Raw genomic sequence first — 24,922 nt, 5'->3', positions numbered from 1 at the left:
AATGCCAAAGTCCATTTTTGCGTATCGATACCATGAGTTTTTGTTTTTATTTGGCGTACTATTTATACGCATTTTCATGAGACCGGCTCAAACTGCAGCCACTGAGAGAGAACATTGTACGGTCAAAACATGATGACAGAGTTTGCATCCACTGTTTCAATAGTTCACACATTTACTAAAGAAAATACGAGTGATGCGTCACTGTACATGATAACAACTACCAGGTAAACACTTATAGTCAAATTACTTTTCTCAACAAAATGCATGATTTGAGGAATTATTCATGCCTGTAATACTTAAACTGGCACTAAATATTGCCCAGCATTGACCCTATGTGACGTTCAAAAAAAAAAAAAAAAAAAAGGACTTCCTTTTTTTCCAAGAAAGACAATGACAGGGTCTACAAGAATGTACAAAGTAAGTCAGAGGAAATTACGGAAAAAAAGACAGGAACAGAACAAACTCTGAACTGAAGTTAAGTCACTTCACTCAGACTGATCAAAGCTGTTTCAAATACGCTGCCCTTAAAATCACAAGTGCTGACATATTTAGTGTTTAAATCAGGGGGGTCAAACTCAGTTCCCCTCCACAGTTTAGATGCAATCCTAATTAAACACACCTGATCCAGCTAATCAAGTCATTAAGGCTTATTTGAGAACTACATGGTATCTGAGTTGGAGCAGCGTTGGAACTAAACTCTGCAGGGCTGCGGCCCTCCAGGAACGGAGTTTGACACCCCTGGTTTAAATGATGTAAAGTGCAAATTAATAATCTGGTCAAGTGCAGGCTGTAAGAAAGCACACTAAGAGGACAATGGCCTCACAACATTTAACAGACAAGCAGAAAGAAGAGCTGAGGTCAACACTCTTCATCTCTAGTGGTGCTCGAGGCTTTTCTGCTGGCTATTCAATGACAATTTACATAGTCTTTTACATTTGCATCTTTTATTAGTAGTTAGCCAAAAAAAAAAGAACAAAAAAGAAGAGAAACCCACAAACTTACACCGAATACATATCTAGAGACCAGAAACTTAAGTTTTGGGTTTCATTCATGCATGCATGCTTTGAAGGTTCCCACTTCTGAGAAAAAAAACACACACAAAAAAAAAAAAAGCAAAGCACTTCTCAATGAACTTTAGAAACGGATATGCTGAGAGGGTCGATACGTGTGATTTCCATCAAGCTGACAAACTGAAACGCTGAGCAACTAACAAACACCCTACAGAGTCTCTGCACCAATCAGAGAAGAGGATTTTAAAAGCGGTCACTAAACAACAAGCATCTTTCAGTGACCCTAGATGAATTTTAGCTGTTTTGCAGCTGTTGTTGTTTAGCCAGAAGAAAACAATCTGGAGAGAAGACAGTGAGTCTGTGACCTGCTTCAGCACAGGTTAGACATTTAACTTCTGCTGCTTAAAACAGAGAGGACTGAGTGAAAGATGATTACAGAGGAACTCATTCATGATTACTGTATAAAGAGCTGCATTTATTTGAGCAAAATACAGTACAAACAGTAACATTGTGAATTATTATTAGAATAACTTTTCTATTTTAAGTAAATCTTTAATAACATTATAAATGTTTTAACTGCCACTTTTGATCAGTTTAATGCATCCTTGCCAGTGCTGGGGAGTAACTAGTTACATGTAATGGAATTACATCATTTAATTACAAAATAAATGTAACTGTAATCTGTTACAGTTACTGAGAAAAAAAAAAAAACGAAATTAAATTAGAGTAGAAATTTCTTTCAAAAACAAACAACTACAAAAATGTATTCAGGTCAAAGATGAAAAAGGGTTTAAGCATAAAAACAATAAGTGTAATACTGCTTTAAATTGTTGTTGTTGAATTTGAATTTTTTACTAATTTAAAACATAATAAAATTTAATACGCTCCCTTATTCTTTTATACATTTTAATTAGTGCTATCAAACGATTAATCACGATTAAATCGCATCCAAAATAAAAGTTTTTGTTTTACATAATGTGTGTGTGTACTGTGTATATTTATTATGTATATATAAATACACACGCATGTATATATTTAAGAAAAATATGTTACGTTTATATATTTATATATGATATAAATTATATAAATATATACATGTAAATATTTTCAAAATATATGCTGTATGTGTGTGTATTTATATATAGATAATAAATATACACAACACACACACACACACACACGTATATTATGTAAACAAAAACTTTTATTTTGGATGCGATTAATCACGATTAATCGTTTGACAGCACTAATTTTAATATGTACAAATCAGAATAAGCATGTTGTTTTAATTTTACATAAATATTGTGTTATACTGAATGACAATGTAACATTATTTCAACCAAATTTTGACATTTTATTCTCCAAAAACGTATTTGAAACCTTAAAAGTAGACACTTTACTTACATTTAATGTGCTTTCTATGGACATAACATCACTTTTGTAAATTTCTTTTGATGCGGACATCTTAACGTCTTTGACCCATTCACAACAAAACTTTCCATTATATTATTAAAAGTCAAAAAAAAAAAAAAAAAAAAGATGACGACTTGACACGAAACCAAGTTACATGGACTTAACAACAAGCACAAGATCCTCCTTTTTCTCTTTTGTGGTTTTAAATACTCCAAAACTGGAAATCACATCAATTAAATTTCCCCATGAGGGTTAGATGAAAAAAGTTGGCACATTTCTAAAAATAAATAAATAAATAATAATAAAAAAAAAAAATGTATATATATATATATTACACACACATACACACAATTTATTCAGTTCTTGCCTTAGGAGTGTTGAGCACCATGGCTCTTCAACAGACCATAATAAACACATCAAAAAGAAAACCATTAAATACCCCCAAATCCTTTTAATTAAAACCACATGACTCAAATAAATCAACAGCCCTATAGAAACATCAGATCCACACTGCAGTTTGCCAAAAAGTAGTTCCAATTTAAACCAATGAGGCATTAACAGTCAACAAATAACTTTCTAGCCCAGGTCTTTAGAAAACCATCTACATGTACATGCTGGTGCTTTGAAGAACCTAGAAACCAAAATGCTGATCTAAAGAACCTGTAAGGAAACATCAAGAGAGTTCCATAAACAACCTTCAGAAGAACTGTATTCTAGCTCTGTTCCAAAATTTGAACTTGAGCTTTCTTGCCTACGCAGGCTGCTCACTAGGTTTTGGAACACTGCCAAATGTTGTACACTAGTATGTACTAGTTCCTCAACAGTTACATTCAAATGTTCCTTTCAGTTCTTGATCTACTCACACGTGTATGTGTGTGTGTGTGTGTGTGAGAGAGTGAAAGTATGTGTGTGTGTGTGTACTGGTATATATGGTTTATGAGTACACAAATCTGTATAATAACATGGGTACTACAACGTGAAGGTGGTTTAGGAGGACACTGCCTATGTCCCCGTAAACCAAAAGGCTTAAAAAAAAAAAGCATACTAAATGGTGTTTTTTTGAAAATCTAAAAATACAGACAGTCTCCTGTGAGGGGTAGGTTTAGGTGTAGGGTTGGTGTAGGACAATAGCACATACAGTTTGTACAGTATAAAAACCATTACGCCTATGGAGAGTCCCCGTAAACCACATATGCCAGACTGTGTGAGTGAAAGTGAGTGTGAGTGTGTGAGTAATACTCAGTGGTATGTGCTCACAGAACTGGCCGTTAAACCTGACACATCTAATCCACACAGGACAGGACAGGAAAGACCCCCTCCCTCTTCCAGTCCTCCGCTTTCTTTCCCTCTTTACCTCAGCCTGCTCTTTTCTTTCTTTTTTACCCCCATCTCCAAATATCTCCACTCACATCTCCCCTGCTCTCTTCTGATCCCTCGTTCGGTCTGTCATGTGGTCTGTGGTTTTGTTTCATGCATTCTGAATGTTCAGCAGAGTGAAGACAGACCTGATTATCTGATTCATTCACTCTTCAGTCTACTAAACAAGACACACACACACACACACACACACACACAGATTATTTTAACCCTAAAACACAGCCTGCATATGTATTCTATATTACACATTCAAGTATGAACTTCTGTGACGTCAGCATAAGCTGGTCTGGCTGGTCTGGTTGGCTAGTTTTAAAAGGGTTTTGGCCACTTGTCAGCCTGGGAAACAAGTTGGCTGACAAGCTAAACATCAGTTTGGCCAGGCTAGGAAACCGAGTAATACTTGTAAACCAGCTTAAGCTGGTTTAATCGGTTATTTTAGCAGGAAGTTTGTAGTATTTGAGAGATACGACCACATCTTGAGATCACAAACCCCATGGTTGTGAACGGTTTACATTAGCTTTGTTGGCAAGTTCACATCTAACTAAATTCATTACTTTCAAATTCACTAAACTTTTACTGGGTTTAAACTAGGGCTGCATGATATATTGCATGCGATTGTCATGCGCATCTAGTCAGTAAAGCCGGTTCCGTGATTAGCGTTAAATCTCCATCACCTGTTTTCAAATGGAACGGCATTTAATACACAGAGCCGTAGTTCACTGACAAGATACGCAATATCATGTTCAATATCGCAGGCGATTCATCTGCGATTCTGAGCGCGAATTGTGTAGTTTGTCAGTGAACTACTGCTCTGTGTATTAAATGCCGCTCCATTTGAAAACAGGTGATGGAGATTTAACGCTAATCACGGAACCGGCTTTACTGACGAGATGCGCATGACTATCGCATGAAAAATATCGTGCAGCCCTAGTTTAAACACTAAAAAGTTTGGGGTCAGTAAGCTTTTATTCCGCAAAAATGCATTATGATGCACTGTGATGTCAAAAGTGACAGTAAAACATCATATAATATTTTAAAAGATTTCAATTTCAAATAAATGCTGTTTTATTGAACCTTATACTCATTAAAGAATTCTGAAAAAAATAAATGTATTATGGTTTCCACAAAAATATGAACCAGCACAACTGTTTTCACCATTGATAATAATCAGAAATGCTTCCTGATTATTTCCTGTTTGATCACAAGAATAAATTACAAATATATTCAAATAGAAAACGGTTATTTTAAATTATAATAATATTTAATAATAAAAAAAAAAATACTGTTATTACAGTATTTTTTATCAAATAAATGCTGCCTTTGTTAAGCATTAGAGAAAAGCATTTAAAAATCTTACCAATCCCAAACGTTTGAGCTTGGAGACTTTGTATTTTTCAAATTCTGTAAATCAACATGAATTCAGAACTGCCCGTTTACTTCCTTAACACCTGTTCCTGATTTTAACTTCAAAAATTGTTTTTTTTAAAGTCTTCACCATCTGTGCACCTCTGACATGCTATTTTTAACATACTATGATTTGGGAATCCTAATTTTGCATACTTAAGAGTATGGATACTATAGTCTGCAAAATTTGGAATGGAGCCACTGCAAATGAGCTGCGTGACACAAAAAAAACCAGAATGCTTCCAGTATGTCCTATTATTTTATCTTTTTGGCGGTCATTTGCGTCCACAGACATAATTGCTTGAACATTTAAATGAGGAAATATGGGCATCTGTGAAGAATATGACCCGATCTGACAGACTCGCATAGATGTAGGGTGGGGAAATTGAAGCATGGCTTAAAAGAAAAGGAAGGAAAACATCTGATAAGAATTAAATAGCCTCTAAGTGCTCAGCACAACAGCTTCTCTGAAAATCAGAGGATTTGGGTTAAATCAGTTTGGCATGTTTTCTGATGTTATCTGGCCAGAACGCCCCAAACTAATTCAGAGAGAAGAGAACGAAACACTCCAAATCAAATGTTAAAAGCTTGTCCTCGCTTCTCAGCCTCATCAGTGTAAAATAAAGCTAAATATTTGAATCAATATGCCGATGACAGCTTGTACTGGACCATTCTCACAGATATTCACAGGGTGTGTCGGAGGCAAACAAAAGAGTTTTAGAACTTTCTCAGGTCCAGATCACATCTGGAGCATTAGAGGAAATGTTTTTAAGTATTAAAGGGACCAAAAGTGAAAATTCAGTCATTACTATTATTCTCATGTCATTCCAAACCTGTAGACCTTCTTTCTTCAGCAGAACATAGAAGATATTTCGAAAACGACGTCTTAATGTTTTTTGGACCTCAGCGTTCTTCAAAACATCTTTTGTGCTCCACAGAAGAAAGTCACACAGATTTGGAACGACATGATAAATGATGACACTCCATAAATTTTCTTCTAATTAAACTCTATAGTCCAGATAGTTGGAGGAAATTCTATAATTAGCATTCTTCAAGGAGGCTTGGATGTTTGTAAATTCTATACATACTTAAAGAAGATGGAACATTTCCAATAAGCCTGAGGGAATCATGGGACATAAGAAGCGGAAAGGCAACAGCAGAGACTCAACCTCTGCATCCTGAGAAGGACTTTACAAGCAAAGCACAAACATGAACTGCTGATGCATCACAGGGAAGAGGAAATTGAGCCACAGAGATGAAGCCTCACTGCTACGGGTCCCTGTACACCTCTTAAAAATAAGGTTTTTTTTTTTTTTTGCTAGTATACATCATTTCTTTTGGAACCTTTTACATCCATGTAATCTTTCCATTCCACAAAAGGGTCCCTTATAGTGGAACAATGTTCTTTGGATTATTAAAATGGCATTTGTTTCTAAGAATTGTTCACTGAAATGTTCTTTGAAGAACCAAAAATGATTTTTTCTATTGCATCGCAGTCAAAACCCCCTTTATTTTTAAGAGTGAGGCTTTAGTTAATGGAATATTCAGCATTTGAAATCCAATATTTTATCTTCTAGTTTCAGTATGAAGAGCTTTGAAACGTTTCTACAGCCACTGATGTGTACGTATGAAGTTCTGAGGGGTGTGGACATAAGGATTTGCTCAAATGCCACAAACAATGCAACCTGCCAATCAGAACGCTGCAGATTTTCCAATACCAAACCCCACAAAAGCCTACCATTGAGGCGTGAACTGGTCTAGAAAAGCTGGTCTAGCAGAGCTGAACCATAACCATGGAATATTAGTACCGGAGATGGGCTGCAAATCAATTTATGCACCCAAAAATGAACAATATATTTGCAAATGATAATTTAGGCAATCTGAAGGGAGAAAGTTCCACCTACAGCTCTAATTTCAGCAATTATCAGCAATTTAACAGTCCAACCTCAATTTGATTTGGTTCAGATATATGGATGCACTGGGATTTGGGGATTTAGATTAGATAAAAAAAAAAAAATTGCAAAAAAAACACCAAGTTTCCTGTGCCTGTTTGTAGGGCTGCACAATTTAGCCCCAAAAGTTGATTATATATCAATATTTTTTATAATAAACAAAATAATTTTTAACAATATTTATTGTAATAATAATAATTATTATTATTATTATTATATGAAATAATAAAACAAGAAATATTACTATTGTACAATTTCACTGTAAAAAAAAAAGATACATTTTATTTTAATTATTTAAAAAAATATCTTACAGTTCTGTGAAATTAAAATACCAATATTATCACCGTCTTAATTTCTTAATTTTCAAATGCTAAAGCTTTTATTTAGTGGAAAACTGTGGGGTTTATAAGTACTTCTTTTTCATTTGGATAGACAGTTTTATGCCAGTCTGAGACACTGAAAACACTGGATCACAAGCTGCTCGTGTGTAAAAACAGTGCTTCGCTTCACTCTGAAACATGAAGCACATTTGCCGATTAAATTCAAGCCATATCTCAATTTTATTTCTATTAATTGTGCAGCCCTACTTCATTCTAAGCATATGAGGGGTTCTTGTATTAAACTGCAGACTAATTCTGCCCTTCTGCCCCAACAGCCAGTCCAGATAACCAGACACATGCACAAATATTTGGCTTCGTCTGGACAGACACGTAAATGGGGATGATTTGAGAGCAGTCCCTCTCCAGTGTTGACAGCAGAGAATAGCGTGAGACTTTGCTGAAGCTGAACTTGCACAGACCTGATTCTACAGCAAGCCTTGACACGCAGCACATTTACAGATGCAAACAGCACAGCACAGCAAGAACACACAGACAAACACAAGCATGGGATTCATTACATGGCCCACATTGTTTGAGGTTGTCTTTCCTGTCTGTGCACACTGTCTTTCCGATGAAAGGCACAGGTGGGCTTCACTTGTAGGCAGGGCTGTTCCTGGCTGACGTGGAGCCCGGTGCGAGGTAGGTAGGGAGGGGTAGGGAGGGGTGGGGGTGGGTCCGTTCGTGTTCCTTGGGGTTGTCCCACCAATTGCACCGCCCAAAGGACAGCCCTGCCTTTAGGCCACACCCACACTGCCAGGAAATGTCATTCACACAGTCAGTCTCTGCTCTCTAATACAGACATTTGCCTTGTTTAGTTGTTTTAAAATAAAAGTTTACCCAGAATTTTTAAAATAAAATAAAATATACTAAAATAAAATGCAACAGTCTGGTTCTGGAAGTTAAAAAAAATAAATAAATCACATTAATTTTCTCTACATGGGAATTCATTTTTAACACTAACACTACCCTTTAAAGACATACCTTCTATGAGCTACAACGTTGTTAATCGGTATATGCTTTTGTTTAAGCCGTCAGTCCCACATTATTTTAACTCATTTTAAAAGATTAATGTTTAACAGTGGAATTTTTTTGGGGGAAAAAACAATTATGCAAATAAATCTCCACTAATCAGAGTGCCTCAATGAGGAAAATCACACCAAAATAAATCTTTACTGCCTGAAATCTTAGTCTCACCGTGCTCTCAACTACTTAAATATTGTCATATACATGCACATTTTGGAATAAACAAATTAAATTGTTTCTATACGTGAACTATCCCTTTAAATCAATAGTTTTATATATTTCTCTATCATTTTTAGTATGTCATTAGCAGTACTGCACTGTGGTTCTGAATCCTCGTTAAAGCTATAGTCTTGTACCTTTGTCTCTTTGTCCAATTTTCAAGTTTTCTGCTTCATGTTAAAGTTGCAATGTTGTGATTCACCTTGTAGCTGGTTAGTTTGGTGCTTATAACTCTTTTTGCAAAGACTTTTTTTTTTTGTTTGTTTTTTTAAATCCCAGTTGAAAAGGATGGCAAAAATACTTCCAGAACCGAGGTGCCTGAAAAGTGAAGGCAGTTCATACAAATCAAACAAGTCCTTTGAATCATTTTGTTTGCTTTGTGTGAGGAACAGACTGAAAATCGAACCATCTGCCATTTAAACATATCGTAAGGATTCTTGCACACAAATCACACGGCTAAATTTACAGTGCTTCTACTGTTCTTTTGTAATTTTTGAAGGCAAATGACTATTGATTAAAACTATTGCTGCAACTGAAAACAGATCCCAACACATCATCAATCCTGGCACTGATATCAAGATTTTGAGACTCATCAGTCCTCATCTGTGAGAGAGTTTGCAGCGTCAGCAGCAGTAATGAACACTTCTCGGATGTAAATCTGACTCACGCTAAGTGAACCAAGTGAAGCTGATTTACAAATGTAATTCACTCTCTGCTGAATCATCTGGACAGACCACACAGATGAACTGGAGCATATATGAGCTGCAGTATGTAGAAGGCATTGTTCTTTTCAGCTATAACCATGCATTGATGGAGACACTCCTAAAGGTCGCCATTGTTACTGTGATGATTTATGCTTCAGAGGGCACAGCTGAGTGCATCAGATAATGCTTGCATGCTTCATTTCACCGGTGTAACATTACAGGTGTTATTATGTGCTGTCAGTGGGGAAATATAAAACAGAATCTTCACAACAAACAGCTCAAACCAAAGCATAGAGACCATTTGAAAGATTAGAGTGTGAAAAAGTGAGGAGAACGTGAGCAGAGTTATAATGATTTCTATTTGATTTCAGTGTCAAACAAAGAATCTATTTTGATGTAAACAGAATGATTCTGCTGTATTTCTAGGTCACTAAAATAAGCAAAATAGTGGCATTGATCATGTTGCTCACACAGATTTTCTTGCTTCCACTGAAGCTCAAGATGCTCCTTGGAACATCTCAAATCATGATCATCATATATTAAGTTAGAAAAGGATGCACATTTTCAATAGTGGTCTCAGATTTTGGACTCCACTGTAGATTATTATTTTCACGTGCCATGGCATTAGCACAGCACTGCAAGGCACACACACACACACACACTTGTTTCTGTGAATTGTGGGGACTTTTATACTGACCAGACGATATTTTCGATCCCTTAACCCAACACCTACCCCGCAGGCCCCACAATGTCAAAAATTTCAGGTTTTACTATATTTGTGGGGACATTTGGTCCCCACAATGTAGCATAAACAAGTACACACACACACACACACAGTATTATTTAGGATGAAACCATCATATAAATTAGTGAGGAAGACACAATATTCAGAATACTTTGTATTTAATCTCCACCCAGTCTCGGTCACATGCTTGATATGTTTCTGCAATTTCTTCATTTGTTGCTTTGGGACAAATATATAGTTATCACTTATGATGCACTTGAGAGAAATGTTATACTAGACATAAATTTAACACTTCAGGCATTATATTGCTCAATATTTACCTCATATATACTGTATATTCCAGTCCATAAGAGTACATTAGAGAGACACAGTTTGGAAGTTTGAATTTTCATTTTATCCAGATAATATTCAGATATTTATTAAAAATGTTATATATAACATTTTTAATAAATATCTGAATAATATCTGGATAAAAAATATATATATATTCTATGATGAATATGTTTTTGAATTCAGGCTAAAAAGAAATAATTAAAAAAATATATATAAATGCTGACATTTGACCTTTTTATTAACATGGATGTTTAGATCAAATAGAGTAACTATGATTAGAAAAGTTTAATACATGTTTAAGTTTCATTAATGTGCTTGTATTCAGTGGAAAGCAACAGTTAAAAGTTGAAGGTGGCAGGTGAACTTTTGTGAACTCAGGATGGATTTCACAATCATCTGCTCAGATCATGTAAGGCAAAAATGCAGATGTAAAAAAAGATCAGACTTACCCACGAGCACACACACGACATCCATCAGCACAATAAACAACTTGTTCTTCTTCAGCTCTGACATGACTGTGATCTGCTCGGTTCTTCTGGGCTCGATTGAAACTCAAGTGACTCGTGTGATAGTCGATGCGCGTGTTCTTCCGGGTGTCCTGTGTCACCTGCGGTAAGGTGCGCTGATGATGTAACGCGTCCGCACTCGCGTTGCGGAATTTCACGGACGCGAGTTTCACGCGAATGAACGAGACGAGTGAAGAGTGAAGACTGAACCACGAACAGTTTGAAGCGACTTTACTTGACCAGGTACACGCCCACTGCTGACGTCATCGGTGTTCTCTCTCTCTCTCTCTCACACACACACACACACACACAGGAGTTGAAGATATAATACAAGATTAACCCGTTCAGACTACACTAGAATTGTGTTACAGGCAAACACAAATGTGACAATATTAGTAATATTTCTAGTGTAAATTGTTGCATCTGATGTCCGTTATAATTTTTATATTTTATATAATTTACAGCCTACATTTTGAATTATATGAATATAGCCATATTTATGTTATTTCAAGAAAACTTATACTTAATTATAAGTAACTCTATGTAAAACAATTGTATATTCAATTTTTTTTAAAGGTGCCATAGAATGCATTGATACAATATTTTAAATTGTTCTCTGATGTTTACATAAAAGGTATGTGGCTTAGGTAAGGGCAAAAATTCTCCAGAAATGGTTTCACATGTGCATTTACAACCCTAAGATTTCTCCCTAGAATGAAATGGTCTGTTATTGGCTTATTTGGAAGGGTCGTGAATAATAATGTTGAGCTCTGCTCTGATTGGCTGTTTCACAGTGCTGTTCATTTCAGTAGCTCACACAGCAGGAAGGAAACACAGGGAGGAATATATATATTTCAATACTTTCTCTAGCAGTTATATCGTCGGGTAATTATACTGTATATAAAATGCGGGCATCAGGGAGCCGCTATTAATATGCGGGGCACTGAAACTGCTTTCAAATGCACAATCGCTTTTTACTTTCACTTTCTCTTTCGAGATTCGCCATCGCACTTACTCTGTTTATACTATGGAGCGGCAGTACTTACCACACATTTTACAAGATCAGATGCTTGTCAGTGGTGCTCAGGATCTGTAAATCATTCGCCATCATCCTCAGTCATCTCTCCTTACTCTGTTTATGTGGTAAGTGAAATCTTATGTACTGCAATATAACAGGCAGTGTTGGGGAGTAGCTAGTTACATAATGGATACGTAATGGAATTAAGTAATTTAATTACAAAATAAAAGTAATTGTAATCAGTTACAGTTACTAAGAAAAAATGTGTAATTAAATTACAGCTACTTATGAAAATGTTAATAATTACAAAGGGGTTTACATCTGATTTTTTCTCACACACTCCCACATACAGATTTAATTGAGTTCTTTCATAAATTGCAGTGACTGCTCTAAAATATATAAAATATTTCAGACGTTTATAACATGCTTATCCGATAACTTTTATATTTGGGTTTATTTGCTTTATTTTTTTAAGATTAACTTCTTTTTTTTTCTTCTAAGGCACTGTTAGATTCAAGTGTTTCCTGTCATAGCTATGCTAAGATTTTATTTCAAAAACAGTATCATAGCTATTAAATTATTTCTTGTTATGATCTGTATTTAACCCCAGATTGATTTTAAAGTAAGTCTGATTTTGTGGTGGCTGTGCTTCAGAGGGGACATCGGATGCCCATTTTCCACAAGTTGATATGATTCTTTAGGGTCTTCTCGAAATGCTCTCAGTGGTCATGAAAAACAACACCCTTTTTACCTTGTCAAAAACAGCTCTGGTCACAGCGACTTGTTTCGGTGCATATCTCTTTACATGCTAATGAGCTCTGCTCACCCCGCCCCTCTCTTCTGTGGAAGAGCAAAGGTGATTCGCAAATAATCATAAAAAATAAAAAGTGAGACTTACTTCTTCTGGAGGTGCAGCTGGATCATGAACAATGGGTACTAATCCATCCTTGAGTTTTAACTTTTTAACAAAACCTGCCTTGAATTGCCCCTCATTCAGAAAGCATGATTTGCGCAGCCAGACATAAACGAATTTAGTGAAAGTATGGTGACCCATACTCGGAATTTGTGCTCTGCATTTAACCCATCCAAGTGCACAAACACAGCAGTGAACATACACACACACACACACTGTAAACACACACCCGGAGCAGTGGGGAGCCATATTGCTGTGGCGCCCGGGGAACAGTTGGGGGTTTGGTGCCTTGCTCAAGGGTCTCACCTCAGTCGTAGTATTGAAGGTGGAAGAGAGTGCTGGTATTCACTCCAAAATCAAAATGGCTTGATAATTGAGACTGTTAAGGTTTTTGGGGATTAAAAAAAAGGAGTGAATTTTTATCATTGTTAGGTGGTTGTGTCAACACACTGCTAAGACACATTTATATGCAAATTAAGATATTTTGCATCCAATGTCTCCTTTAAAATTAAAATATTATAATCTTAGTTCAAGTGATGAAGGATTTCGAAGTCTGACGGTAATCAGTGTTGAGCACTACTGTAAGGTTAACCCTGTCTGGTTTACATGTTTGAAAATGATAAACAGTTGAAAACATTAGAAATTTAGAAAAGTAATCAAATGTAATCAATTACATTACTTTAATAAAGTAATTGAAAAGTTACACTACTTATTACATTTTAAGTAGGGTAACTTGTAATCTGTAACCTATTACATTTCCAAAATAACCTTCCCAACACTGGTAACAGGCTACGCCTACCGCTAGCAAGGGGCTAACCATATCCCTTTAGTGCAGGGCTCCTTAAATCTTTCCCTGGAGGGCCAATCTGCTGCAGAGTTTAGCTCCAACCCTGATCAAACTCACCTACCTGTGATTTTCTAATGATCTTGAAGACTCTGATTTGCATGCTCAGGTGTGTTTGATTAGGGTTAGAACTAAACTCTGCAGGAGTGGGCCAGATTTGAGGATGCCTGCTTTAGTGGCTCGCGTTATTTTATTAGAACACGTTATTTGCTTTCCGTGCATTTCTGAATACAGACACCAACCCATCCCTGCACTTCACATCCCCTGCACAGCCTGGAACATAACATTCATTTCCATGATCTGTCACTGTTGTCCTGGTTTGTTTCTTTACAATACCTGCAGAACTTCTGATGGTTCGGCTGGCGGCTGGCCTAGAACATAGGCGGGTATGTGCAAATGTTGGGGGCCTAACTATTAGTGATCCCGACTGTTGCATCACAGTCAGTGTTATGTTCTGATTCGCCTGTTTTTCAGTGGTCTTTTTTATTCACGAGATTTACATAAGGAGGAGGAAACAATGGTGTTTGAGGCTCACGGTATGTCATTTCCATGTACAGAACTCTTAGTATTCGGGGGATCACGTGACCCTTCGACGGCGATGCAGGCTTAGTCTTTCGCTCTGCTCACTTTGCCACATATTGTAAGATCCTGTCAGTAAAATTTGAACCACTCTGTATTGGACCCATCATGAGTGCTAAGGCAGACAAAGGGGATCGGAAAAGAGAGATTGAGCAATCGCCAATGAAGAAAAAATTCAGAGATTCCGCCATCTCCAGAGAAGACCTCGACGATGCTATCGCTAGCCGTATTGAACTAGCATTTAAACAACAGCAAAACACTTTGAATTCGGTTGTGAATTCGGCAGTAAGAGATGCGATGGACTCTGTACTGATTCCAGCATTGCGCGAACTGCGTGAGGACATACAAGCGACCAACAAGTCTGTTAAAAGCTAAGAGAGGAGTTTGAGGCCATAACTACGGCGAAGCAGACACGTGACCGTGTTGACTCTGTGCAAGCAGATGCACGTGAGGATAGGAGGGCAGTCACGGACGAAGAAATCAGCTGGAGTGACTCACCGAGAAGATGACGGATATGGAGGACAGGTGCAGGAGGAACAACGTACGACTGGTGGGGCTGCCAGAGGGGCTGAGGGATCCGACGCGGCTGGTTTCCTCAGAGTTCATCTTCCCAAGTGGATTCCTTCCTTGAGGGGCCGTGACATTGAGATTGACCGGGCGCACCGCGTGTATGACGGAGGAGAGGCTCCGATCGGCCGCGCACTCTTATCTTCCGTGTACTGAGATGGCATGACAGATCAGATATCCTGAAGGGTGCTCGGCAGGCCTATCCGTGAAATGCGCACAGAACAATGTTACACTACTATTTTTCCCGACTTTAGTCCAGCTACAGCGATCAGGAGAAAGGCATTTGGTCCGGTTTTGAAGAAGATGACAGCGCTTGGCCTCCAGCCCTTCCTCATCTATCCGCGGTGGTTAAACTACGGCACAAAGGGGAACAGAAAAGCTTCGATTCCCCTCAGAAAGCGGAGGATTTTATCAGCTCCCTGTCTCAGCAGAAGACATATGCCGCGGCTCTGCGGGCGGCGACGGGAACAGCGGCCGCTGTCTCTCCGGTCCAGCGGGAGGAACTTGATGGCGGGATGGACATGGTTCTAGCTGCCCAGTAGGGGATGATGGTAGGATGGACATGGACGCTTGTTAAGTCTATTTTTTGCTTTTTCTTCTCTCCTCTCTACTACCGAGATATTGTGCCTATATATCCGGTACAACGATCTCGTTGCTGGTAAGACTGACACTCCCTTTTTTTTTTCTCTCTCTCTCTTTTTGGAGGGACTAATTGAGAGTAGGTTTAATTAAAAATATTTTTGGCTGTGTGGGCCTTTCGGGAGACATGTCTTGCGTTGAGTGGATCGGTCACGAACCATCACTATTTTTGTTGCTCAGTCAGACCTATGTTCTCGGTAATGTGCGGTCTGAGTTGTTCCTCGTTTATAGTTGTTGGTTGTTCAGGTTTTTATGTTGTTTTACTTTTTACAACAGACATTTATACTGTTATTTATTTTACCTTATTTCTAAAGGGATTTTTCTTCTAGGAGGTTTGGTATCTAAAATGCACGTCAGCGTTTACATGCTATTTACAGAATGGAAGTGCTTTTGTTTTTTTCATTTATTGAATACAATTTAGGGATTGTGAATATTCAATGCATACTCTAAATATTTTATCACTGAATGTGAATGGTTTAAATTCGCTGTTAAACGAACCCGTGTGTTAGAATATTTACACCGTAAGTCTATTTCCTGTGCCCTAATTCAAGAGACGCATTTAAAACAAGCTGATGTGGCACGTTTTCAGAATAAATATTATAAATTAGTGGCTTTTTCCTGCGCTCAAAATAAAACTAAGGGGGTGCTTATCCTTGTTAATCGAAAGTTAAATTTAACAATTGAACACCTTGGTAGTGATGAGAAGGGTAGATTTGTGTTTATCCGATGCAAAATATATAATAATAGGTTAGCATTGGTCTCTATTTACGGTCCGAATGAGACAGACAGTGCGTTCCTTACACAGATTTCCAAAACATTACTTGAGCAGACTGACTGCCCATTAGTTGTGGGTGGGGATTTTAATGCTGTCATAAATCCTGCTTTAGATAAATCTCAATTTGATACAACAGCCAATCCATCTTCTAAATTACTGAATAAATTTATCAGGAGCTCAACTTAATCGATCTTTGGAGAATTCAGAATACTAAAGCTAAGGACTTCACTTTTTTCTAATAGACATAAGACTTTCTCTAGGATAGACTACATATTTCTCAGCCCATCTTTAATTTCGTCGAATTAGTCCATCTCTATATTACCAATTTTATTATCTGATCATTCTGCTGTGTTGTGCAGTGTTCCTCTCTCCGATGTTAAAGCCAAAGCCCTAGATGGCGCTTTAACATATCATTATTAAGTAATCAGACTTTCATTACTTCATTAAAAGAATATATTAAGGAATTTCTTGAAATCAATATGCCCTCTGATGTGGATCCTCAAATAATGTGGGAATCGACTAAATGCGCCATACGAGGATTCTGTATATCTTTTCTTCTACTCTTGCCAAAGCGAAAACTTACCAATTTACACAATTAGAAAATAAAATACAATCATTGCAAAACCTACAAAAACAACATTTTACTGAGCAACAGGCTACACAGTTGTCCTCTTTAAAAGAAGAATATGATTTACTTTCACACTCAAAGGCGGAATTTATTTTACATAGGACTAGGCAAAAATATTATTTTGAATCAGAGAGACCTAGTCATTTATTGGCCCTTAGGTTGAAAGAATGCGAGTCTAAGGCATATATTAGCGCAATAAAATCATCGGATGATCAGGTCACCATGAATCCTCGGCAATTAATGACATATTTAAAGGTTTTTACATGAATCTGTATAAAGCCGAAACAGATTTTGATGAACCAATTTGTAAGCAGTATTTAGATAAATTGGAACTGCCTCGGATCTCACAGATGGATAAAGAATCTTTGGAGGCCCCATTAAGTTTGGAGGAGCTGCACGTCTCTAAAAAGCCTTCAAAAGGGCAAATCGCCAGGTCTAGATGGTCTCCCGAATTATATTTAGAAATTTGGGATTTGGTAGGGACACTTATGCTTAATTCATTTAATTTTGCGATTGAACATGGGGTTTTCATAGAGATCAAAAACATCACTGATTTCATTACTTCTTAAAAAGGAAAGACCCATTAGATTGTTCCAGTTACAGACCGATCTCGCTTATCCCATGTGATCTTAAAATCTATGCTAAAGTTTTTGCTTTTCGTATGGAGAAGGTAATTCATAGTCTGATCAAGGAGGACCAAACTGGTTTCATCAAGGGGCGCAATGCATCTGACAATATGCGTCGACTCCTTCATATTCTGGACTTTGCAGACTCCCACCCGACCCCTTGTGCGGTCTTTTCACTTGATGCAGAAAAAGCCTTTGACAGGCTAGAGTGGAATTATATGTGGGCAGTTCTGCAATGTTTCGGCTTCGGCGAACACTTCATTTCTATGATTAAGACATTATACCACTTACCTGCAGCATCAGTCATAACTGGTAATATTATTTCCCCCCCGTTCCCTTTGCAGCGGGGAACAAGGCAGGGATGTCCGCTTTCACCCTTATTGTTTTGTCTATCTCTTGAACCCTTAGCACAAGCCATCAGGAAATCTGAAGTATCGATTAAGATTCATGATCATAATCATAGTATTTCGTTATACGCTGATGATATTATTCTATATTTAGACCACTTTGATGTTTCAGTCTCTAGTGTAATTAAGGAATTTGATAATTTTAGTAGCTTATCAGGATATAAAATAAATTGGAGCAAATCTGCTTTAATGCCAATTAACAATGTTAAAGTCAATTCTTCTATTCCTCATTTATCCCTATTAAGGAATCTTTCATCTATTTGGGCATTACCATATATAAAAACATTCATAAGATTGCCAGAGACAATTTTAATAATATCTTAGTTAAAGTCAAAATGACATTCAAAGATGGAAGAATCTTAAAGTCTCTCTTCAAGGAAGAATTTCCACTGTTAAGATGAATTTGTTACCTCGATTTAATTTTTTTCTCTATGCTACCACTTTCTCCCCTCCAGGTTATTTTAAGGAGATTAACTCCATAATTTCTAAATTTATCTGGAATGATAAATGCCCCAGAATTAAACTTACCACATTACAACATCCTAATAGCGCAGGAGGACTGGCTGTACCAAATTTTGAACTGTATTATTGGTCGCTCCAGCTTAAGGCTCTTCATAATTGGGTTGATCCTCAATCTACAGTTTCTTGGAGAGTGATTGAAGCTGACAAGGTTAAACCAAATAGACTCCAAGATATGTTATTTACTGGCACAGGAAAAAAAGGGGATAAGTATAAATTTGGTCCGGTTGTGGCCAACTCTATTAAAATCTGGAAAACGGTGGAACGTCGGATAGGAGGAACCTTCAAATTTTGTAACAGTACACCTTTATGGCACAATTTTAATTTTGTATGCGGAAATCGTCCATTTGTCCAACCCTCTTGGTCCTCTTTGGGTGTAAACACATGCGGTGATATATATGATAACCAGGGCCTATGTTCATTTCAGACATTAAGAACCAAATTTTGTCTACCAGCATCCGCATATTTTGTCTTTCTTCAGTTACGTTCTGCTCTCAAAGCGTATGGAGTTCCTTGGGCATCTCCCATCTCCTCTCATCCTATGCAAGATTGGATTGCACCATCTGTTGGTCGGCCGTCTGTTTCTTTAATATATAATAAGATTATTGATTGCGTTACAAAACCTCTTTCTATTCAAACTATTTGGAATAGGGAGTTATCTGACCTTAATTTATCTGTCGACTGGGAGAGAGTGTGGTCTAATCTCAGTTTAACATCTAAAAATCTGGCTCATCGTCTTATTCACTTCAAAGTCATTCATAGAGCATACATAACTCCTTACAAAAGATTTAAAATGAAACTACAACCGAATCTCAACTGCCATATATGTAATACTACATCATCAGGTACTTTTCTGCATATGTTTTGGGAATGTCCTGTCGTCATCAGTCTATGGACACATGTAAACCTGGTTTTATCATCCTTATTGCAAATGGATTGGTCTGTTAATCCAAGTTTGTGTCTTCTTAATGATGATTCTGATCTCTGTATAACCTCAATGCAAAAGAGAATGATGTTTGCTGGTTTTACAGCTGCGAAGAAGACAATAATACAAAACTGGTTTACACCGCACATGTGTGGAAAAACATATTGGATCCGTAGTCTCCTGCACATAGTGGCTTGTGAATGTACAACAGCACGAATCAATGGGGCCAAGCCTTCTACCATCGATGCTTGGCAGTGCTTTCTTTTTGATATACGTGACTGTATAAAGGAGTGACTTTTGTGTTTTTCTTGCCTTTCCCTCTTTCCCTCCCTTTGATTGGACTTTGAGATATTGAGTATGTGTCTGTTGTTTTTTATTTTTTTATTTTTTTTATTTTGGATGTTGTGTAAAAAAAATAAATAAAAATGTTGATAACAAAAAAATAACTCTTAGTATTCAACTATGTCAAGGTAAATATAGTTTTCCATTCTATGGCACCTTTAAATCAATATATTTTATAAAATGTAATAATCTATTAGATTATTGTAGCTAATCTAACAAACTATTGCAGTGTATTTAACACACTAACCTTTGTGATGGGGCAAATTGTCACAATGAAAACTGCCATTCAAAAAGTTTATTATAGGCTAAATGTAAAGTGTGAAACAGTTATACAGTGATTCAACAGAAAACAATTGGCTATTTATAATTAATAAATTGTATAAAGCATTTAAAATGCAACTTGCCCCAATCTTTTATTTCTGAAAAACATTGTCCTGATAACATAATCCAGACTTTTACTTTCATTATGCTGTCAACTCTAAACTGTGTGAATGTTTTATTGTCATCACTAGTTAACACAACAGCTATAGCAATAATCCGCTGATATTTTAGTATCAAGGACAGAATTCTCAAAAAAAAAAAAAATGTTTTTTTTGAAAAATTATGCACTTTTATGAACCTTTATCCTTCTTCCCAAGGATGTTTTGTCAGGTTGTGCTATTGTTCTGTTGATGTTAGGGAAGTAAAATACAGAAATACCCAAAGTTAACAAATGTGTACACAAAAGAGAGACTTTTACATGAATTTCTCCATGCACAGAACATCTCCACTGCAGAGCAGTCAAAGTGCAAAGGAAATTCACCTATGTTCAATCACCACACCCAAGAAATATCAGTAAATATATAACCAAAGTCCAACATATGCTGGCATTTCAAAGCACTCAATATGGGTATAGCCTATATATAAACACAAATGTTCTCAAATATATAGCAAGATATGCAGTATTTACAGTACTTTCAAATATTAACCTTTGTGACTTGTGATAACAATAACACAAGCTGATTTTCTGTTCACTTTATTAAACAAATAACAATAACATGTGCTTTATCAGAATATATATACATATTGTACAGAGCCTTGAGTTTCTCAACATTACTACAGGAGTGACAAATATCGTGCTAAGCATTAATCTGTTCCTTTTTTGAGCCATATTCACAGGCTGACAAATTCCTGATGGAATGGTGGAATACAAGGAGCATGTTATGTACTAATGGTTCGCACGGTTCTGGCAGGTCAGTGTGAATATCCATCTACTGTCAACAATAGCACATTTCATCCACAATAAATATTGCTGCACCAGCTCTGGCACACGGCCGATCTGCACTCCTGTCGCCAAAGATCAACTCTCTGGAGCCGGATGTATGTGTGACACTGCCCTGGCCCGTCTCTGTACAAACAAAGAGGGACTTTATCGGGAATTCCAGTCACAGGAAAGATGGTCCAGCGGTGGTGAACTCTGGCCTGAAGCCACAGCATTCCCAACAAAATGTTCCCGATGCGGAGTGTCCCTCTCACTGTCCTTTCCTTTTCCGCAGAATTTATCTTCAGATGCATTTCACAAAAATAAACCTTTGACATTATTTTGGAATGGCATTGCTCAAATCTTTTCATTAGGAAATGAAACAATATTTAGTCCAGATCAGGTGGATTATGTTGTTTTTTCCACAGCTTTCCAGTCCGTCTGATTCACAGACTAAAATAGCTTACATTCATGTGTAGGCTGACAGCACAAATGTGGTAGTTTCACCAGACAAAATGTAGGTCTTCTGATGGGATCTTGTAAAAAGACTGGATCTAACATTTCTAGAAAGGTTCCAGTTTTGTCTGTAATCTGTAGTTCTGTCCGATATCCAAAACCAGTTAAAATTAAGTTCTGTCCAAAAACAGTTGTGACTGAGTTCTGTCTGATACCTAAAACCAGTTAGGATTGAGTTCTGTCTTACACCTAAAACCAGTTAGGATTGAGGTTTTTCTGATACCTAAAACCAGTTAGGATTGAGTTCTGTCTGATATCCAAAACTGGTCAAATTTAGTTCTGTCTGATATCCAAAACTGGTCAAATTTAGTTCTGTCCGATACCTTAAACCAGTTAGGATTGAGTTCTGTCTGATACCTAAAAACCAGTTAGGATTGAGTTCTGTCTGATACCTTAAATCAGTTAGGATTGAGTTCTGTCTGATACCTAAAAACCAGTTAGGATTGAGTTCTGTCTGATACCTTAAATCAGTTAGGATTGAGTTCTGTCTGATATCCAAAAGTGGTCAAATCTAGTTCTGTCTGATACCTAAAACCAGTTAGGATTGAGTTTTGTCTGATACCTAAAACCAGTTAGAATTGAGTTCTGTGTGATACCTAAAATCAGTTGGGATTGAGTTCTTTCTGATACCTTAAACCAGTTAGGATTGAGTTCTGTCTGATACCTTAACCCAGTTAGGATTGAGTTCTGTCTGATACCTTAAATCAGTTAGGATTGAGTTCTGTCTGATACCTAAAACCAGTCAGAATTGAGTTCTTTCTGATACTTAAAACTGGTTAGGATTGAGTTCTGTCTGATATCCAAAACTGGTCAAATTTAGTTCTGTCTGATATACAAAACCAGGTTGAATTTAGTTTTGTCTGATGTCCAAAACCAGTTAACACTATATTTTGTCTGATATCCAACAGAGGAAACCAGGACAGAGCAGAAAGCAAGAGACGGCAGGTATAATGCAAACAGCAGTGCCACATCAGAAATACGCACTAATGAAAAACAAAAAAATCCAGTTTTTCAGTTAAACAGGTCAGTATAATTCCAAGCTGTGTCCATGATGTAACCAGGGGAACGTGTTGTCCTGTCTGGGTCTGTTTGTCCTTTATTGTGTCAACAGAAATGGGAGGGATTATAATGACTAATTATGTATTAAAATAGTAATATTAAACCAAATATCACAATATGAAAGTAACATAATCTGGATACTTGTATTTTTCAAGCACCATTTGCTAATAAAAAATGAGAAAAACAATATTATTTCACAAGTAAAATGGTACTGTTTGATCTCAAAAATATATCTCAGAAGTATAGGCCAAGTTTCCATGCAACGAAAGCTAATTTTCCTACCCGGCACATATTTTCCACTCAACTGCCAACTGGTATCAGTGGTTTATGCACATTTGACTCCAGACCAGAATGGTTTTGTAAGAGAGGTGTCACATGTGGAAATGACTAGCGGTCCTCATGTAGTGTCCTTGATCTAGACTAGATCTGACAGGAGGTGCTCAGATAAAAAGGCTGCTTGGAAAAAGTTCACAATTCATTTTCAAGTGTTGGGCAAAACAGCAATCGGATGCAATCTCTTGAACCAGTCCATGAAACTATTGTAAATCCAGTGCAACTACTATGATCAACTGAAGTTGTCTACACAGGACACAGTTTACACAGTAAACAAGTTTTATGTGCCAGCCTTATGCCATTCCAACAATCCCGTTACTGCACAAGCCTGTGTACAGTATTGTTCAAAATAATAGCAGTACAATGTGACTAACCAGAATAATCAAGGTTTTTAGTATATTTTTTATTGCTACGTGGCAAACAAGTTACCAGTAGGTGCAGTAGATTCTCAGAAAACAAACAAGACCCAGCATTCATGATATGCACGCTCTTAAGGCTGTGCAATTGGGCAATTAGTTGAAAGGGGTGTGTTCAAAAAAATAGCAGTGTCTGCCTTTGACTGTACAAACTCAAAACTATTTTGTACAAACGTTTTTGTTTCTAGGATTTAGCAATCCTGTGAATCACTAAACTAATATTTAGTTGTATGACCACAGTTTTTTAAAACTGCTTCACATCTGTGTGGCATGGACTCAACCAACTTGTGGCACCTCTCAGCTGTTATTCCACTCCATGATTCTTTAACAACATTCCACAATTCATTCACATTTCTTGGTTTTGCTTCAGAAACAGCATTTTTGATATCACCCCACAAGTTCTCGATTGGATTAAGGTCCGGAGATTGGGCTGGCCACTCCATAACATTAATTTTGTTGGTTTGGAACCAAGACTTTGCTCGTTTACTAGTGTGTTTGGGGTCATTGTCTTGTTGAAACAACCATTTCAAGGGCATGTCCTCTTCAGCATAGGGCAACATGACCTCTTCAAGTATTTTAACATATGCAAACTGATCCATGATCCCTGGTATGCGATAAATAGGCCCAACACCATAGTAGGAGAAACATGCCCATATCATGATGCTTGCACCACCATGCTTCACTGTCTTCACTGTGTACTGTGGCTTGAATTCAGAGTTTGGGGGTCGTCTCACAAACTGCCTGTGGCCCTTGGACCCAAAAAGAACAATTTTACTCTCATCAGTCCACAAAATGTTCCTCCATTTCTCTTTAGGCCAGTTGATGTGTTCTTTGGCAAATTGTAACCTCTTCTGCACATGCCTTTTTTTTAACAGAGGGACTTTGCGGGGGATTCTTGAAAATAGATTAGCTTCACACAGACGTCTTCTAACTGTCACAGTACTTACAGGTAACTCCAGACTGTCTTTGATCATCCTGGAGGTGATCATTGGCTGAGCCTTTACCATTCTGGTTATTCTTCGATCCATTTTGATGGTTGTCTTCCGTTTTCTTCCATGTTTCTCTGGTTTTGCTCTCCATTTTAAGGCATTGGAGATCATTTTAGCTGAACAGCCTATAAGTTTTTGCACCTCTTTATAGGTTTTCCCCTCTCCAATCAACTTTTTAATCAAAGTACGCTGTTCTTCTGAACAATGTCTTGAACGACCCATTTTCCTCAGGCTTTCAAATGCATGTTTAGCAAGTGCTGGCTTCATCCTTAAATAGGGGCCACCTGATTCACACCTGTTTCTTCACAAAATTGATGACCTCAGTGATTGAATGCCACACTGCTATTTTTTTGAACACACCCCTTTCAACTAATTCAACTAATTGCCCAATTGCGCAGCCTTAAGAGGGTCCATATCATGAATGCTGGGCCTTGTTTGTTTTCTGAGAATCTACTGCACCTACTGGTAACTTGTTTGCCACGTAGCAATAAAAAATATACTAAAAACCTTGATTATTCTGG

General features: G+C 37.2%; 1 protein-coding gene across 1 annotated transcript in view; it reads right to left on the bottom strand.

Moving 5' to 3' along the window:
- The window catches only part of plpp2a (phospholipid phosphatase 2a), a 31,419-nt gene extending 20,125 nt beyond the window's left edge, over positions 1-11,294 (bottom strand). Inside the window, exon 1 of the mRNA XM_058745658.1 lies at positions 11,010-11,294. Coding sequence (XP_058601641.1) covers positions 11,010-11,073 — 64 coding nt within the window. The 5' untranslated portion in view covers positions 11,074-11,294. The remainder of the gene's footprint in view (positions 1-11,009) is intronic.
- Between the last annotated feature and the right edge of the window lie 13,628 nt (positions 11,295-24,922).

This window comes from Onychostoma macrolepis, chromosome 02 (assembly GCF_012432095.1).
Source record: "Onychostoma macrolepis isolate SWU-2019 chromosome 02, ASM1243209v1, whole genome shotgun sequence".
NCBI lineage: Eukaryota > Metazoa > Chordata > Actinopteri > Cypriniformes > Cyprinidae > Onychostoma > Onychostoma macrolepis.
The sequence above is the reverse complement of the archived record's forward strand: the minus strand, read 5'-3'. Positions and strand labels throughout refer to the sequence as shown.